At 36.2% G+C, this 19,147-nt stretch overlaps 1 protein-coding gene across 7 annotated transcripts in view; it reads right to left on the bottom strand.

Annotated features, from left to right (window-relative positions):
- The window catches only part of Rev1 (REV1 DNA directed polymerase), a 71,811-nt gene that overhangs the window by 13,494 nt on the left and 39,170 nt on the right, over nucleotides 1–19,147 (bottom strand). For 3 of the 7 annotated variants that reach the window (XM_075980388.1, XM_075980387.1, XM_075980385.1), the window contains 5 exons: nucleotides 17,387–17,494; nucleotides 16,108–16,224; nucleotides 11,610–11,718; nucleotides 6,509–6,637; nucleotides 2,646–2,800 (listed from right to left, as the gene is read on the bottom strand). In XM_075980388.1, coding sequence (XP_075836503.1) covers nucleotides 2,646–2,800; nucleotides 6,509–6,637; nucleotides 11,610–11,718; nucleotides 16,108–16,224; nucleotides 17,387–17,494 — 618 coding nt within the window. Of the gene's footprint in view, nucleotides 1–2,645; nucleotides 2,801–6,508; nucleotides 6,638–7,106; nucleotides 7,216–7,287; nucleotides 7,308–11,609; nucleotides 11,719–13,562; nucleotides 13,581–16,107; nucleotides 16,225–17,386; nucleotides 17,495–19,147 lie in introns of those variants that run through there. The other 4 variants (XM_075980386.1, XM_075980391.1, XM_075980390.1 and 1 more) reach the window with 4 other exon arrangements.

Below are 19,147 nucleotides of genomic sequence, written 5' to 3'. Positions count from 1 at the left end.
AGCCCATGATCTGTACCCCTGCTGAATGCAAAGGACAAGGTTGCTACTTGTGCAGTGGCATCCATGACCAAAGACTCACAGTCGAGAAACAGGGACAACCCCTACCCGCACCTCACCACCCCAAAGTGACGGCCTAGAAAGGAAACCATCAAAGAACTCTTCAATAAAATTGTGATAAGGATGTTGAAGTGTAGCTCTCCATAACTGAGGGAATCTGGCAGGGGTTATACAGGGCAAGTCTGACTTCCTTAAAAGGCTGGCTACTGGGAGACTGACCATGTTCCAGTGGATATACAGGCAACACAACACAAACTAGGGGAAGACCTGGGAGGATTAGAAGTGAGTGTTATCTGGTACAGGATGTGAAATCCCTCAAATAATCTATGTTAGGGAAAAAAAGAAAATGATGGCAGAGATATAGTCAGGCACCATAAACAGCAGAGGGCATGGGTCTACAGAAGGGCTGTTGGAGGCTGAAGTTTGACTGACTTAAGTTTGAAGTCTCCAGTAAGCTTTTCCATGAGTGAAACACCAAGATACCAGGGAAGTCCTGCACTAACAACATAGGAAAGAATCATGTAATAACATATTTTCCTAGGCTATATATATACTGGCTCTTGTAAGTGTAGTAGTACGAGCGGTGGGGCTGCATCCCCGGCACCCGGCGGCTCGCACGGCTAGCTTTACCCGAAATAATTAAACGGAAACTGTATTCTTTTAAACACCGCTTGGCCCATTTCTATCTAGCCTCTTCTAGGCTAGCTCTTGCACCTGGACTAGCCCATTTCTAATAATCTGTTTAGCCCACTAGCTGGCTTACCAGGAATGATCTTAACCTGTGTCTGCCTGGAGTGGGAGAATCATGGAGACTCCTGATTCAGCTTCTTTCTCCCAGCATTCTGTTCTGTTTACTCCGCCTACCTAAGGGTTGGCCTATCAAATGGGTCTAGGCAGTTTCTTTATTAATAAGAAATCACTCCCACATCATGTAGGAAAGTTCAAGTTTCGGAAAGTCATACCAAAATGCTCAAAGTGGTAAATTTAGGGTGAGAGAGACAAAGACAGGAGTGAATTAACAAATGACATTTTAGTTTGAATTCCATTCTTGAACTGAAAATATATTACACAATCACTTGTAGATTAGAAATATGATTAAAAACAAGGAATTACAACTGTGTCTGACACTGAAGTACAGAGGATGGTAAGAGAAGAAAGGCTGATAGGGACTTGTAGGTCAACAGTAGGGAGCCTGGGAGGCCAGACAGTACCTGTATGAATAATGGCAATGTATTCATCTGTTTTAATTTTCAGTATTCTGTGATGTTTCACATCTTAAAAATATTGCTGGAAGATGTACTCGCTTGGTGCAATACTGGGAATGAATGCTATAGGGGTCAAACACTGCTCTCTGATTACATGTGATGCCTGCTCCACAGGACAGGATTCTAAATCTTTATACATCCCATAGCTGGGCAGGCCACAGACCAGGTGGATATGAGACTATACACACCCAGTATTCTTTCGCTAATGGGCATATTGTCAAACTACTTGTCATAAATATTTATGTTTACACACATAAATTATTTTTTGCTACTCTCAAGCTTGGTCAAAGAAGTTTCTTTCTATAGTGGGCAGTGGTAAATAGACTTACTTGGTTGGAAGTACCAAGGATAAGTGGCTGCTGAGTGCTCAGCCCAGTTTTACAAAGTTGTTCTTTCTTCTGCTTTGTGACACCCTAGTAGTTCCCAGTGTTTCAGCAGCATGTTTGTCACCTCCATCTCTAAACGTAAATCACTGGTCCTTTCTCTCACAAACCCCCATCTTGAGACATGGTCTCACCATGATTTCAGGTTGGTCTATATTCTCCCCTGCCTCAAATTAATGTAGGATTAACCTATCTATGATGTCACTGAGTTACCAATCTAAATCCTATTGATTCAATAGACAAGGGCTTAAGGGAAAAGTTTATGAATGAGAATGTTGGAATCAGCTGGAAACAGCAGCATGCTTAGAAAGCTTTATTAATTATTTTTCAAGTCTGCGGGACAGAGTGTGAAGCGTTCTACCTGAGAGCATGGTAAGACAGGGTTTCCTGGTAGACAGTTTGGAACAGGCTTAGATAAGTAGGAAAAAGTGGCACAGAAAGCCTACGCATTTCAATTCTAAATGGTACAGCATAAAGTCAACATAAGGATGACAGGTGTGGGCAACAGCTGAATAAATGAAAGGCCGAATGGAGAGAGGAGGAAGTAGAGTCTGCAACTGCAGAGAACATGTGAGATACCCGGAAAGCAAAGGAAGAGAAGACTAAAGCTGAGCTTCAAGTTCTAAGCTATGAACTTGTTTTTAAGGTATAGTTTCTGTTCAAAGTTGAGGAAAACAAGAATTGAAAGTTAATCTAACTCTCCTTTCTTGAAAACCAAGAATGATTCTAACTCCCTTAATGAAAAAATATTATACTACTAACACTTTACTTCCATTTCCAATAATTTTAAGTTATTGCACATCTGTAAGCAATGCTAAAAGGTCAAAAAAAAACCCCACTTCTGCAACACGTAGTAAGTTATTAAAATTCCTTTAAGTTAAGGGATAGTAAAGGATTCCAAACTGAGTAAAAACAAGTACATAACAAGTCAGATACTAACCAATTCCAACAGAGGCAGCACATTTAGTCTTGTCTTTGATTTCCATTCGGAGGGCAGTTGCAAATTCATCAGGAGTAAGTTTAGTCTCTGCAAGGATGTCAGTAATGTCCAGTAAGGCTTCATCACAACTGACAGCTTCAATGCTGTGTGTGTAGCTATCAATACAAAGCAAAGACAATGAATACCTAAGGTCTGCTCTGGGAGACATTAAAGGTTACAAATAAAGATAAGGCGTTTTTATTGAAAAACAACAAAAACATACTTTTAATCTTTAATAACGCATCCAAAGGGCCATTATTTAGTTATCTAACTTTTAACTACAAAGTTAATTAGTATTCCAATTTCATACTAAAACTATAACAGCTGAAATGACTTACTAAAAATTCTCTTGTATATACAAATAGCTACAAAGTGGTAAATGGATCACAGGTACCAAAATATCTAAGAAAATTTCAAATATGGCTTATCAGAAACCTTTAGGAACAGAAGTTTACACACATCAGTTCAAGAACTACTGTTTAGCTAAAAGCAAAATACCACCATTAAATATCTAATAACTATTATAATCCCTGAGATGCTGTAGGACAAAGGAATCATGGAACAGAATCAGACCAGAGATAGCTGAAGAGGTCTCAAAATCACTGTCTCAATCCACTTGATACACACCTTTTGGTAGGTTATAAATCATATATACTCATCCAATAAACAAATGCTACTCAGACTAAAAATTTAACAAAGGTTTTAGTGTTCTTTTGTTTTTATTTTTAAAATAAAGACAATGAGTTTTTCTGAGAACAGAAACATCCAACTAAAGTGTTCACACACTGAAAGTAGAACTGGCCCTAGCTCTCTCTCAATTATTTAGTCCCCAGGCACAACCTACTCCACTAGTGTAACCGAGAAAACAGCAGCACCTCTATTAGCCTATTCCCAGCCCTCCTTTAGATGCTGTCAATGCCCTCAGCTTTTAAACAGCATTTCAACACATTTAAAACATGGTAACGCCCAAAGTACTGCACTTGCATTAAGAATAGTTGTGACTGGGGCTGGAGAGATGGCTCAGTGATTAAGAGCATTGCCTGCTCTTCCAAAGATCCTGAGTTCAATTCCCAGCAACCACATGGTGGCTCACAACCATCTCTAATGAGGTTTGATGCCCTCTTCTGGCCTGCAGACACACACAGAGACAGAATATTGTATACATAATAAAACAAATAAATATAAAAAATTAAAAAAAAGAATAGTTGTGACTGATAGGTAACTGAAATCTTTCCTTATACATTTTTTTTCTCCATTATTAAAACAGCTTCCACAAAGGCAGGGACTGGAATTTTTTCTTTTGGTGAGACTAGCAGAAACAAGCAGCTACATGAACACACTGGTTAAGAGTGTTCAGAATAAAGTTAAACAAACAAACAAAAACAAAAAGGCAGGCCTACATGGGTGGGTCTGCACCAGGACCTCTGCATATATATTAAAGTTTTCAGTTTAGAATTTTTATAGGACTCCGATCATCATGCATGCTCTTGGGCTCTTTTCCTACTGTTGGTTTGCCTTATCCAATTTCAACGGAATGGTTTTTGCTTGCCTTATTATATTTTATTTTGCTATGTTTGTTATCTCCTAGAAGCCTATACTTTTCTAATGAGAGACGGAAGGGGAACGGATCCAGAGAAGTGGACTGAAGAGGAACGGGGCGTCTAGAGGGAGGGGAAACAGTAAACAGGATATATAGTATGAGAAACAGTCTACTTTCAATTGGGGGGCGGGCAGTCAGAAGTGAAGTCAGAGGCAGGTATGTGCTCACTCTTGTGTCTTAAGGGTGTTGGCAGGGCTCTTGGACCAAAGTCCTTACATTTTCACCAGAGCAGGCCCGAGTTGGGGATTTACATCACTTAAGACTTTTTCAATTTACAGAATTAAGTACTTGTGAGAAAGACCTCTTCTAGCCCTTTACACAGAAACTACATGACTGACTTTAGAGCATGTACATACTACTACATTATTTTTATTCTTTTTAATACTGCCTTAGTATCTTAAAAGCCTATACCAAAAAAGAAATCCTTTTTTCCCCAAGCTAACTAACCAACCATTGTAAAACAATTACCAGAGACTTACTTTTATAAAAAATAATTTTTTGATATGCTTAAAACTTTTAAGATGAACCATGCACAAAACTCAAGTCCAAATGGATCAAAGACCTCAACATAAAGCCAGCCACACTGAACCTCATAGAAGAGAAAGTGGGAAGCACACTTGAATGCATTGGCACAGGAGACCAATTCCTAAATATAACCCCAGTAACACAGACACTGAGAAAAACAGTAAATGGGACCTCCTGAGACCGAAAAGCTTCTGTAAAGCAAAGGACACAGTCAATAAGACAAAATGACAGCCTACAGAATGGGAAAAGATCTTCACTAACACCACATCAGACAGAGGTCTGATCTCTAAAACATACAAAGAACTCAAGAAATTGGTCATCAAAAGAACAAATAATCCAATAAAAAAAAATGGAGTACAGACTTAAACAGAGAATTCTCAACAGAGGAATCTAAAAAAGCTGAAAGGCACTTAGGGAAATGCTCAACATCTTTAGTCATCAGAGAAATGCAAATCAAAAGAACTCTGAGATTTCATCTTACACCTGTAAGAATGGCCAAGATCAAAAACACTGATGACAACTTTTGCTGGAGAGGTTGTGGGGAAAAGGGAACTCTCCTGCACTGCTGATGGGATGCTGGTACAACCCCTTTAGATGTCAATTTAGCAATTTGTCAGAAAATTAGGAAACAACCTTCCTCAAGACCCATAATACCACTTTTGAGTATATATCCAAAGGATGCTCAATTGTGCCACAAGGGCATGTGCTCAACTATGTTCATAGCAGCATTGTTTGTCATAGCCAGAACCTAGAAACAACCTAAATGCCCCTCGACCAACCGAAGAATGGATAAGGAAAATGTGGTACATTTACACAATGGAGTACTATACAGCAGAAAAAATAAGGACATCTTGAATTTTGCAGGCAAATGGATGGAGCGAGAAAACATTATTTTGAGTGAGATAACCCAGACCCAGAAAGACAATTATCACATGTACTCACTCATACGTGCTTTTTAAACATAAAGCAAAGAAAACCAGCCCACAAATCACAATCCCATAAGGACCCTAAGAGAGACATACATGGATCTAATCTACATGGGAAGTAAAAAAAGAAAAGATCTGAGTAAATTGGGAGCATGGGGGATTTGGGAGAAGGATGAAGGGGAGGGGAAGAGTCAGGGAGGGGAGAAGAGAAAATGTAGAGCTCAATAAAAATCAATAAAAAAGAAAGAAAAAAAATTTAAGATGAAAAAAGATTTTTAAATGCTTCTCTGTCATTGGCTCATTAGTTTTAAATTTATTCAGTTATAATTCAGGGGCTTTCCTCCATTAACCTTGCTGGTATTAAAATTCTGGGATACAGTACACCCTATTACACCTCATTCTGTGAATTCTAATTTTAAACAAATTATAATTCAAATGTAATTAAAGAGAAGAACCAAGTGAAACAAAAACAACAAAATACCCAAATTCTTCGTCTATCTGGTTTCATGGGAAAGAAAATCACATCCATACACAGATTTCACCTCACAATCAGAAGCACTTGAACACTGATGGAATGCAAATTTTTCCTTGAGACTAAACTCCCAATACTGAAGCTTCATAAAGAAAGGCAGTTATCAAATTAGCAGATGGAGAAAAAGGATCACAGGAAAGACAAAACCCACTGACTCTCAAAATGCTAAAGAAAACTGGACTCTCTTAGGAGTCAATCAAAGGAGAAAAAGCAATGAACATGAGAGTATTATACACAATACCTTGCCAATGTTTCATACATTGCTTGGGCAACTTCCTTGTATGCATGAAAATCATATGGAACAGCTTGCAGATTAGGACATAACTGTTTAGCATGCCCAAAAAACATTCCGTTCTTAATGCCAAATTGTCTAAAAAAAAAAAAGAAAGAAAATAAAGTAGAGATTACATCAGGAAGTCTTAAGCTGACAACCAAATAGCAGATATGTTTGATTTCCCCATGCCACTAATATACAATTTCCATGTAACTCCCCCTCTCGTTAGGGGTTAACAATAGGCATTAGGATAATTTACAAGTCTGCTGTCCCCCCAACAGAAAACAATACAATTGTCTTACTACAGTAAATGACATCTCTTTTGTCTATAGATAAACACTTCTAAAACTTGACCTCTGGCCCCTTTGCAGAGATGCCAGCATGCCATATGCTGGTGATATCACAACCACCACAGAGCAGGAATGTGCTGTCAAAATGCTTTTCTTCTTCTAACACGTGGCACAGTTTAGCCAGGGCTCATCCCCCAAAGACAAAGAATATGAACGAAAGAACTACACAAAACAGCGCTATGTGACAAACAGACAAAATGTACTCATCCTATTACCACCCAATTCCCAATTGACCAATTCCAATGCTCCTCAAGTGGCTCCGCAGTGGTTGAGATGCCAACAGCATTGTATGGTAGGACATCACTCTGGGCAGGAGCCAGGGTTCCAGAACTTTGAGGGACCTAATTGAAAATGGTAAATTTTAAATCTACTGTGTGTCTCAATGCCCCACATTACCTTTGATATTTGGAGCATTCAGCATAAAACTACAATTATGGAATTATACATAATTAGTAAAATTCCATTTTATCACTCTGTAAAGAATCAAGAAAAAATACCACAGTAAAAACACAAGCAAAAAAAAGCAATGTTTCACCAGATTACACAAATATTACATAGAATGATCACGGTTATTCCATACATCCATTCAGTAATATTCACCAAGTATGGACTTAATTGGAGGTATGATTGCTTAAGAAACAGATACAATTATCTCTTGGCCTTTTGCCTACGATCAAGTGAATAAGCAGTCTTCTATTACTACTCTAACCTTGAGATCGCCACTGAGAACTACAAAGAATTAAGAAACCTCAAGTTAATTGAGAGGCAAATACAAAGCTACAAGCACTTTTTCATGTAAACAAAAGTAATGAACTATTTCAGTATCAAGTGTCAAATGGGCAGAGTATCTAGTAAGAAGCAAACAATGTTAGAAAAGGAAGCCATGACGTGACAGTAAAGGCAGCTGAAAAAGCTAGCTACATGCAGTTACATCATCAAGCATTCTGTAAGGTGCTAGGTGTGTCCCACAAACAGACCTCAAGATGCTTTGTCAGCATGTCCTTACATCTACTCAGAATGACCTGAGTTAGTCAGCAGGCCTTAATAAACCAATGCTTATCCATACATGGAGAAGTACCAATACAATAGTTTAGATAAGTATATGGGAACATTAGAAATTTTTTTCCCTAAAATTTAGCTTTGAAAAAGGGTAAAATTTTGGTAAAATAGTTATAAAATATGTAAGTTCAATATTCAAATTAAAAAAACCCAGTCTTAAAGGCACATGTTACAATGATCCTACAAATGTTCTTTTTCATTTCCTTTTAAAAATTCAATATATAAAACAATTTCAAAGATGTTACTTAGAAAAATATGCTATTTCTACTTAGGTACTCAAGCAACTTTCACAAAGGAAATATTCTATGCGTTGCTGAGGATGGAAATTCTGATCCACTTGCTTCCATCTTTCAAGTGTTGGACAAGTGCAGGTGCTGTCACCACACCCAGGTTTTGCTATGTTTAAGGATCTGACCCAGGGCCTTGCGCATGCTGGGCAAGCATTCTTCCAACTGAGCTACATCTCCCATTACAGCAGAGAGTCTAAGGCCACTGGACACCATAAAGAAGTTCTGAACAAAAGAAACAAACCCAGGAAGTCTTCCCATAACTAAGGGAAAAATACATTTTCCGTAAGTAGATGTATGTTCAGAAAATTAGGATTTATTTCAAAGAAAATAAACCAATAAGGACAATCACAAAAGAAGTCTGCCAGGTGTCATAATGCACAGTGAAACTGCAGCGCCTACGTGGTGGCAGAAGCAAGAGGATTCTGAGGGCAAGCTGGGATACAGAAAAGTTCTAGACCAGTTGAGCTATATAATGATACTCTATCATAAAACAAACAAACCCTGAAGTGGTTTGATTTTAACAGAATGATTCATGTGTTCCTCCTAACTAAAATCCATACAGAGTGAGTTATCAAAGCTGTATTTTTAAATATGTGCTACAAAATAGAATTAATGTCCCGTTTTAAAGTACACAGTACACATTTTTACTGCAATATGCTTCACTAAGATAAAACTTTTTTTTTCTTTTTGTTTTTCTAGATAGGGTTTCTCTGTGTAGCTTTGGTGCCTGCCGAGCTCTTGTAGACAGACTGGCCTCGAACTGACAGAGATCTGACTGCCTGTGCCTTCCAAATGCGTGAGCCACCACCACCCGGCATAGACAAAACTCTTTAGGGTGGGATTAAACAATATAAAAAGAAAAAAGCATCTCAAGTCACTATTGATGTTCATTAAATATACTACATATCATAAATCTATATCATTAAGTAACAGTAAAAGGTTCTTATAAAAGCATATTAAAAAATTCTTTTTCACTTTAGAGGGGTATATTTGAGATACGGCCTTGAATGTAGAGAATGTACACCCTCGAATCAACAGGATGTACATCCCTGAATGTAGCAGAAAATGACACTGAACTCTTTTTCCTGCCTCTGATTCCCACGTGTGAGAATTACCATCTCTTACCACCGTATCTGTGGATTAAGAATAAAAATTTCATTTTCTTCACCATAACTATCTTCTCATCACGTATAACATGTGCTCTCTAAAGTGTGTCCAGTAATCTCTATGGACACATCCAGTGTCGAGAGATGTCCACCACCTAGTCACATTTCTTTCTTTGTAACTTCACTACTGTCTATGTCAAGTTCACCACTGCATACAACTAGACCATCTCCATACTCTACAACTCTAATCTCAAACATTTCTGATAAAATTAGTAAATTTGGTTAGAAAAGGGGTAAGAAATTGTTTTGAAGACATGCATTGTAAAAAGCATTCTAGAAAATAGAAAATGACAAAAAAGGTGATTGTACAGACATGGGTTTACTTGGCTTTGGTTCTCAAGCTCATTTTTATCTTTTTACTCAAATCTGAAATAAACATGTACTATTTAACTAGCACTTATGTATCTTGCCACAAACTACTTCGTGCTAATCTACTGTAACCCCTATTATTTTGATCTTCAGCACAGTAGTCGCCACCTGTGGGTCAATACAAATATACCATCAAACAGAGACCAGTAAGTTCAGAGAACTGCCAGAATTAAGACCACACCTACTTGGGACAAAACCTTGGGACTTCCATCCAGCATTCATCTTTGAAGTAGCTGGTGTTTGTTGACAAAGACCCTAAAAAGGCCCAAGTTCTCCCTTTATCAACTAGCAAGGACGCACTCCTGGGCACTGTCACAACTGTCTACCTATTAGTTGCCAGGTTACATTTAATACACTCTATACACTAAGCTCTGAACTGCCTATGTTAAGAACACTGCCAACACTCCTAATTCATCTCTATTTCACTTTACTACTTTAGAAAGGTAAGTTTCATATTTTTGGCCACATTATCAATTGACAATAGTATAACAGTTTTGTTTATGATAAAAGTAAACTTAGTGAGTTTACATTTGACATAGCATAAAATAGGTAAGAATAGAACATGCTTTATATTTATGCATGTTTGAATAATTTATTTTAGTAAAATAGCATTTTAATAAAATTACAAGAATTTAAAAAAACTACTAACTACACTATGTTGAGCTCAAATATTTTATGTTCAGATCAGACTTCCTGAAGTACCCCCAAACTTAAAAATACTGAAAAATTTAAATAATTTAACACCTTTTCCCACAATTATTGAATTCTAATATATATCATAGATACATGAGTGCTCACTAAATTATAAAGGTGAAAGTGTCTGAGTTCAATTACTGAAAAAGAAAAAGATTCCTCTAATGAGTAGTTATTACTCCTACTTTTATAACTATTATTTTTAAATTTTCATTCATTACAATTATGTAGATGATATGTATATGTAGGGATACAAGCCTTGGTATGCCTGTGGATGCTGGAGGACAATTCTGAGGAGCCAATTTCTCTTCTTTATATGAATTTCTAAAGATTGAATTTAGGCCATCATACTTGCGGGGCCCCTTAACCACTGAGCTGTCTCATTGGCCCTTCCATAATTTTCTGACATGTAAGGAGCACGAGTGTACTCCTCTCATTAAAAAGGCAGATCTAATTATGGTTTCAGACTGAGAGAGAATTGCCTACACAAAAGTTAGTGGTAACAAATTTACACATTCTTACTAAGTTGAAGTGAGAATGTCTGATAGAAGGAAATTTATGATTTAAAAGGTAATCAAGTTTCCACTTAATTTCATTTTCGTGTGTTTTCTTGAATGTATGCCTGTGCACCACATGTGCGCCTTGTGTTCACAAGGACCAGAAGAACTGGATTTCCTGGAACTGGAGTTATGAACAGGTGTGAACTACCATGTGGGTGTCAGAAATTGAACCTTAGTCTTCTCCAAGAACAACTGCTCTTAACTGCAGAGCCATCTTTCCCAGCAATTACCGGTTTTAAAATGTAAGAAATTTTTCTTACATGTAACAAGGAAAGACTGAATTACTAAGGTCTGTTAACACCAGTTAAAAAAAAAATCTAACTTTTATTTTTATGCCTGAAAGACAATAAAAATGACAATGCCTAATTTCTTTTTGTTTCCATTGCAGGATCTATCATGAGGAACTATTACATTATTTAAAATTATTATCATGGTAATGTAAATGAAGGGACTCGCTAAAAATATTTCTTTTCATAATACATATCTAATATGTTGAAATCATAGGCTTGACTTACAAGACAAAGTATATAAGAATAATTAACTATTCATTGAGAACTAGAACTCACTTAGCTTCTACATACCTGGCTTCATAACTACAAGAAGCAATTTCAGCTTTTGATAAAACAGAATCAATTCCATTTGTTTGTGTAGATTCTGGATTCTCCCATACTGATGAATCTGGTATATCTGCTTTAAAATAAAATTATTACATTAAAAATTTATTTTTCTTAATTTTTATTAAAGAAATGTTTTCTATTATTTTAAGATGTCAAGTGTTTAAAAAGTTCCAAACACCTATTTGAATTGGTATTATTTCTATATTTAGTACAAAACTATTAAAATTATTTTTTGCATTATATTCTTCAGCAACAGTCAGATAAAACATTAAATAAATTCAAAGTATTGTTTTAATAAATGTAAAATATTCTGTTATCCTGTAAAACACAGTCGTTCAGGGTAGATAAGGATGAAAGTGATCAGGGAAATAAACTCCCAACCCTGCTTTTGGAGAATTTTGTACCTCACTGTAATGGAAAAAGGTTAACAGAAAACACAAGATTCTTAGAATGATTTTTGTTATTTCCTAAGAGAAGTATCTAAGGAACTTAAAACTAATTTTGTCAAAGAGAAATCAAATTTCTGCCAGCCATGTGATTAAACAATAACTTAGTAATCCTTTTTAGAAACTTTGGTTTCTTGTTCCTCAAATTTAGAAATTAAGCCAGTGTAACCGGATGATCTTATCTATATATGACATACATATAGACATACACGTGCACAAATAATACGTATATATTATGTAAATATATCTCCATATACTATAAAGATGGTTCATATTAAACTTCAAGGTTTTTCTTTTAAACACATCGGGTAAAAACAGCCTCAAGCATTATTTTCTACTTTTAACAATTGTAATTTCAATTAAAAAAACAAACTTGAGCTCAATTATAATCAATAGTAACTGCTTTACAGAATTAGGTAATTCTTGCCGCAACAGAACAACAGTTCACCAACATTTCTAATATCCAAATCAACTTTGCAATTTCACCAAGCATATAAAAGTACATGCCCTAGAGAGCCTACTGACTATAGGACACCTGAAACATAATGAGATTTACTAATAATTGAGAAGTAGATGAGTAAAGTTTTGGTCATACATCTCTGGATAATACTATTAGGTTAAAGATAAAGTTTGCTTTTACTGAACTTAATAAAAAAACCCTCAACATTCTTAAAACACAATCTCAGCCATGTCTCTACTCTATAAATAACATAGTTAGTAAAGCAAGACCTAAACCTATCAATAGTTAATTCCAAAAAAACCATATACCATAATAAGACAAAGCTAACAAACTCAGTACCTCTTTTCCATTCATTTGAGAGTCTCAATGCTCCATGAAAAAACAGCCAACCTATTGTACCACCAGGAAAACACAACACAATATTTGGCTTTATAGGCTACAATAACTCTTCCTTATCTGACTAACTACCATGAACATTTTCACCCAATATGCAACCCAAACAATTATTTCCAGATTCTAGCACCTATACACGAACACCATGAATACAAGCCAAACTCAGAACTGGTATCTTGGTGGGAGTTAAATGCTACTTGCATTTAAAAATAAAAACAAGAATATGCAATGCAAGCTATGATTTCTGGTCAAATGTAAGTAATATAGGCCACTCTCTTACAAACTCAAGACAGAAAGTGAGTAGATTATTCAGTACTTCTGCAACAGTTCATTATCTAATCTGTAAGAGTTTAAGGATTGTCAGTAACAGACCAACAGAGGTGCCACTAACCAAAGACCACAGCCACAGTCTGCTTTCTTTCCAAGTTATAACCATGAATTATGCTTTGAAAGGAAGTTACATGACCCTTATTTTGAAGGACTATTTAGCCTAAGCATCTCATTTGGAAATTACAGATAGCTCATGTTTGAAGTGAGAACAGAGTGTGGTCCATGCGCCCCCAATGCCCTGGCCTGAGAGGCAGCACCGTGGTGTTCCTCTTCACTGGGCTGGCTGACCTGTTCCACAGTGCAGCAGAGTGCGTGGGTCTCTCCAACAGCGGAGTGAGTTGCTTCATGTGAGATTCAGGGAAATGCAGGGACACACTGTCCTCACTGGAGGGCAAAGTAGAGAACTGCTGATCAAAACTTGACAAACTAGACGGGCACATGGAGAATGTGGAGGAACGGTTGGAGAAATCAGAGGCCAGGACACAAGTCTGTGAAAAAGAAATCGCTGAGAATAAATCTATGACTAAAACGATTTTTTCAACTGTTGCTCTTTAGAATGAAAACTGAAGCCGTTGAAGGGATAGAAAACATCTGCATCCTGGGAGTCCAGGAAGGGGTAAAAGGCCCCTACCATGAAGTGCAGAGCTTAAATGGTTCTGAATGAAATCATCAATGAGATGATTCAGGAAACAGCTCACAAAGGAAGTCACAGACGGATGAAATGCCCTGGTTACACTGACTTAGTTTCTGAATATAAGGAACAAGAAATCAGTTTCCAAAAGACTAAGATGCTTCTTTTTGTTGTAGTATCTGCCTAACCTAACCACACAAGTCAAAATATTAGAACTGATTTTTACAAAGCTAGTACGTAAACGTCAAAGAGTCTAGCTTCTAAACTGATCTTTAGTACTTTTATTTTTGGTACTATGTCTAATAATGACCCGGAGAAAGAGAGATCAGGAAAAGTGGAACAAAGGCATTGGAAAACAAGTTCTTCTGGGCACAGGTCTGGCTGTAATCTTAATAAAAGACAATTCTTTTATGTTCAGAAAATATTTTTATAAGCTCCAAATGAGTCAAAGGGCTTAAGAAAAAAAAAAGAGTATCATCAAGTTAAAATAAAAGTATCAAGGTAATATAGTCACTTTTTCTAAGGAGAGGAAAATCTGTTTTGTCAATTTTCAATGCCAAGTGGAACTTAAACATTTCCTCTAATACTTGGCTTCTGGAGTAACACCCATAGAAGTGAAGGAGATATGAATTTTAAAAAGCTGCTAAAATACTATGAAAATCTGGTGGCTACAAAGATGAAGATAATTAAGTAACCAAAGAAAATATTCTGCTGCAAAATCATGTATGACCAGACAGTGATGGAAGGCAAGACAAAAGAAGACAAGCTCCCTGTTACTTTCAAAGAACGAGCGCCTGCCAAGGTCAAAATCTAGATGCAGACTGCTTAAATAAGCAGCAGGCTTAGATTCTACCCAACAGAATCTGAGCACAATGGAAGTTAGAAACGCCACCAAATATACTCATCTGGGATATTTTTGTTTGGATAGTTATTCGCTAAGTATTCAATGTGACAAGGACTGTGATTTCCTTCAGCTACGTATTTCTTGGTTTCTAGAACTCAAAGTTTTATCTTTTTAATAATACCACAAAGAAAATACAGAAAGAAAGTAAAACCTTTTATAAAACTTAACTTAAGAAACTAACCACAGACCATGAAGCGAAGCCTCAACAAGTGCAGTAAGTTACCCCACGATCTACTGACACAAAACACGAGAATCTCAAAAATATCTGAGAACATTTAACAACTAATAAAAGCCATAGGAAACCTGAGAAATGGGAACATCTAAAAAGTAAATGTCTACCATTACCCTTTCCAATGACCACTGTGTAAACAGATGATCACAATCCACAAAAAGACTAATTCCAGAAAAGAAATCCAGACGTCCAGACTCTACTCTTGCTTCGTTAGCATCCGTATGTCCAATGTTTTCTATCTGACAATCAGGGAACTGATGTGACTGGGATAAACCAAACTAGATCCTTCCTACTGAGCTCTAGGTTTCTCTTCTGGTTAATGTTTTCCTAAGACAAATTTTTCTATTGTGTTTTCACAAGATATTCCACAAGGAAACCAATCAATGTCAAAGACTTTTCTTTTTTTTACTCTTTGGAACTTTAAGGCAGGGGCAATCTAAAAATAAAAAAAGATCTTATTATTATGACGAGAATAATTTTCCAAGATAGCTATGAAAATGTTTCTTTTAATAAACAAATTTAATCAAATAAGGAAGTCTGGCTGGCCTTTAAATTATGTTTCTAATAGAGGTCTGTCTTCTTTCTTAATTCAGGGTTTCCCTGCTCTCTGGGCTTCCCTTGAAAGCATCAGTTGTCCACTACCATCTCCCAAATGCTGGTATTAGATACACTGTGCCTAGCTTTAAATTCTAACAACACTGAAGAAGACAAAGTTCAGGGTCTTCACTGTAACATAAGCCAAATGGCTAATACTTCAAGTCCAGATGAAAGTTTCTATAAAACAATCATGACTTTCATTCCCAATCTAGCAGATTTAATCACTGTTTTAAAATTCACACCTGACTGAGTTCCAGGAACACCACCATCCAGTTTCAGAAAACCAAACAATAAACCATTTAGATTCAGGTTTTGGTTTGATTCAAGTTGTCACTAGCATCCTTAAAACCTTCAAACTCGTAAAGAGCTAATTATTCTAATTCTGCTTTACTTCTAAAACACCAATACCAACAGTAATATCCAGAAGTCATCCATAGGAGCATTATGGCTTCAAAGAACTCATTTGTACCTGCTTTTCCTTTCATGATTTTATTCTGGTAATATTGCCACTCCAGCTGGGGGTTAGCACCAGGACGTAAAGGCGCCCTTCCTGTGCCTCTGTTACTTGTAACAGCCACTGGTTTTCCTGTGAGAAAAAGATTGAATTGTTTTCTAAGTTCAAAAGAATGTTAAGAACATGGAATAGAAGTTTTTCATGGGATTTTAATTACATTAATTTCTTTCCTTTAATTACTTAGGTATTAAATCTTGAAGAAGCTGTAATATACCCACAACCATCTAGTATCATCTAAGGTTTTCAGTTAGCCCCCAAAAGGGATAATTTCAGTTACCTTTTTTTTTTTTAAAGACAAAGTCTCTCTAAGTAGTTCTGAAATCCTCTATGTAGACCAGGCTGGCCATGAACTCACAAAGATCCACCTGCCTCTGAAAGGCTGGGATTAAAGGCTTGTGCCACCAAGCCTGGCCCTAGTGACATTTTTAATAAACTGACTCAACCTAAAAGCAACAATCAGTTATTCATGACTTTTGATTTCTTACAATGAAAACAGGCAACTCAGATCCCAGGTTCAGATTGTAGGGGTGGACAATGGAAGGCAAACTATAAACAGAATTTTATAGTTCTGGCATAAATAGGATCAACATCTGTACTTGTTTTAATTTTATTTATTTATTTATTTGGTTTTTTGAGACAGGGTTTCTCTGTGGCTTTGGAGCCTGTCCTGGAACTAGCTCTTGTAGACCAGGCTGGCCTCAAACTCACAGAGATCCGCCTGCCTCTGCCTCCCAAGTGCTGGGATTAAAGGAGTGCGCCACCACCGCCCAGCTTGTTTTAATTTTAATGCAAAAGAAATAAAAGATTCATGCATAGCTATCAAAATATTATAAATAACCAAATGTGAATTTTCAGTTCCCAGCTTTAGATGTTTACTTCCATCAAGGAGGAGTTATTTGAACAGGAGAAATAACTCAAAGTCTAAAGAATACCATAAAATTCCAGGTAACAATAAAAAAAGGGGGGGGAATATCCAGAGATCCCCCCATCTATGCAAGATAAAAGAGTCTTAGTTTAAGATATTCTTCTCTGCAGATTTCAACTTCTTATCAAACAGAGGTTTTCTAATTTCCCTATACCTGATAATGGAGTTCTGACAATTTGAAGGAACTGATCTAAACAAGGAAAATCAAAAAAATATTTTTCAAAGAGCACTTTGTTATCAATTAATACATATATCAATATATATTCATAACAATGTATCAATTTTCTTAAAACAAACAGGAATACAGACCTTTGAGATCTGGTCTATTTCGTATACCCACTGACACAAAGAAGCAATCCATATCAACATGCATTACACAGCTCTGATGTCTGGGTGAGCTCAATACTGACATATTGCCTAGAAGGAAAAAGAGAACATTCAAACCCAAAACTATTATCATTAAAAACAAGTCTAGTTAATTGTAAAATATTTAAGAAGAATGGCATCTTAAGACAACACAGAATACACCATGGAACACCTCTGTACCATCTCAATAGACAAATTTCAATTCCTCTAGTTTTCTAACCTAATTTTAAATCAAGTCTAACAATACCATGGTATCATTCTACTCTGTAATAGTCTTATCTTAAAATCATGATTTATTAGATACATCTATAATTATTTGAACCATTTTGGTGCCTACAGTTACTTAGTTACATGGAGCTAAGTAGCCCTTTGACGAGCTCCAATTCCCACATTCTACAAACATATTTAATGGAATAACAATTATAGCGGCTACTACTACCCAGTGCTCTTCATAGGTGTGAGGATATAAAAGGTTTACAGGGGTTAATCTAAATACTCAAAGCATTATGGGTAGAAATTCCTGTCACACCGACCTTTTACAGATTAGTAATTAAGTCTCACAACCAGAGAGCACCCAAGCTAGGATTTAAACCCAGTATGATTTCCCAAATTCTTACATTATCATGCTGCACTTCTAAATAGACGTGCTGCAAATAGTCATCTATAAAACAAAAACCTACATACAAAAGGAATTTTCTTACACCATTAGATGTTACTAGTATGACAGCATGTTTATTACTTTATGGAGATGAAAATAAATATTATCTCATAAGGATGATTAATAGCTTTGAATAACCTAAAACGCATTTGTTAAGGGTTATTATAACCCAACTATTAGGATAGTATTACTTTAAATAACATTATTACTATTGCTCATCCCTGGTACTCCAAAATGGAAGAGTGCCTAAATCTAAGAACGGCAGGCTTTCAAACAGTTCTGATCTCAGAGAATATTCTTGATTATCAGCTTTATGATAGGTTTTTTTAAAAACTTACTCCTTAGCAATTGTGCTACTTCACATATTAACTCATCACTATGTGCAAGGCACTGAATCTTCATATTGTCTTTAAGCAGACAACTCAGAAGTTGGACATCACTGATTCCTATCATTCCTCTTGCAAAGAGGAAACAGACAAGAAAGGCAAATATCAATGCATGTTCCTGCTGCAGAAATTAGCAGAGTAAGGATTTAGATTCAGGCTAAGCGATATAATTCAAACCCTTGCTCTTCCTTGCTATCCTCTATGCTACATTCAAAAAGATTTATCAAGTAGGTTTTCATAAGCACAATCTTTCTTTACCAGTTCGAGGTATCAAATTTAGGGCCTTGCACATGTTAGGCAAACAACAATCACAATTCTACGGTATAAAAATATCATGAGCATAAGGTAAGCAACCAAAAACAATATTAAATAGTCAAGAGATACAGAATGTATAAACCAAATACCTACCAAATGTTTTCTTACAACATAAGTTTATGAATTTATTCCCATTAATGGACCTAATTCATAAAGGTATTTTAAAGCTTTCAAAATAAAGTGACCTTCAGGTTATAAGGATCAAGACATACATAATCTAACGCCTATGACATTCTGAAATATTTTAGAAATAATGAAAAATCATTTTGACTAAAAACATGTTGGAATATAGCGAACAATTAAATCTAACAGCAATGAAAACTCACATGGCTCTAAAACACCATT

The sequence above is a fragment of the Microtus pennsylvanicus genome, chromosome 7, assembly GCF_037038515.1.
Source record: "Microtus pennsylvanicus isolate mMicPen1 chromosome 7, mMicPen1.hap1, whole genome shotgun sequence".
NCBI classification, from domain to species: domain Eukaryota; kingdom Metazoa; phylum Chordata; class Mammalia; order Rodentia; family Cricetidae; genus Microtus; species Microtus pennsylvanicus.
This window is presented reverse-complemented; position numbering and strand designations above follow the sequence as displayed.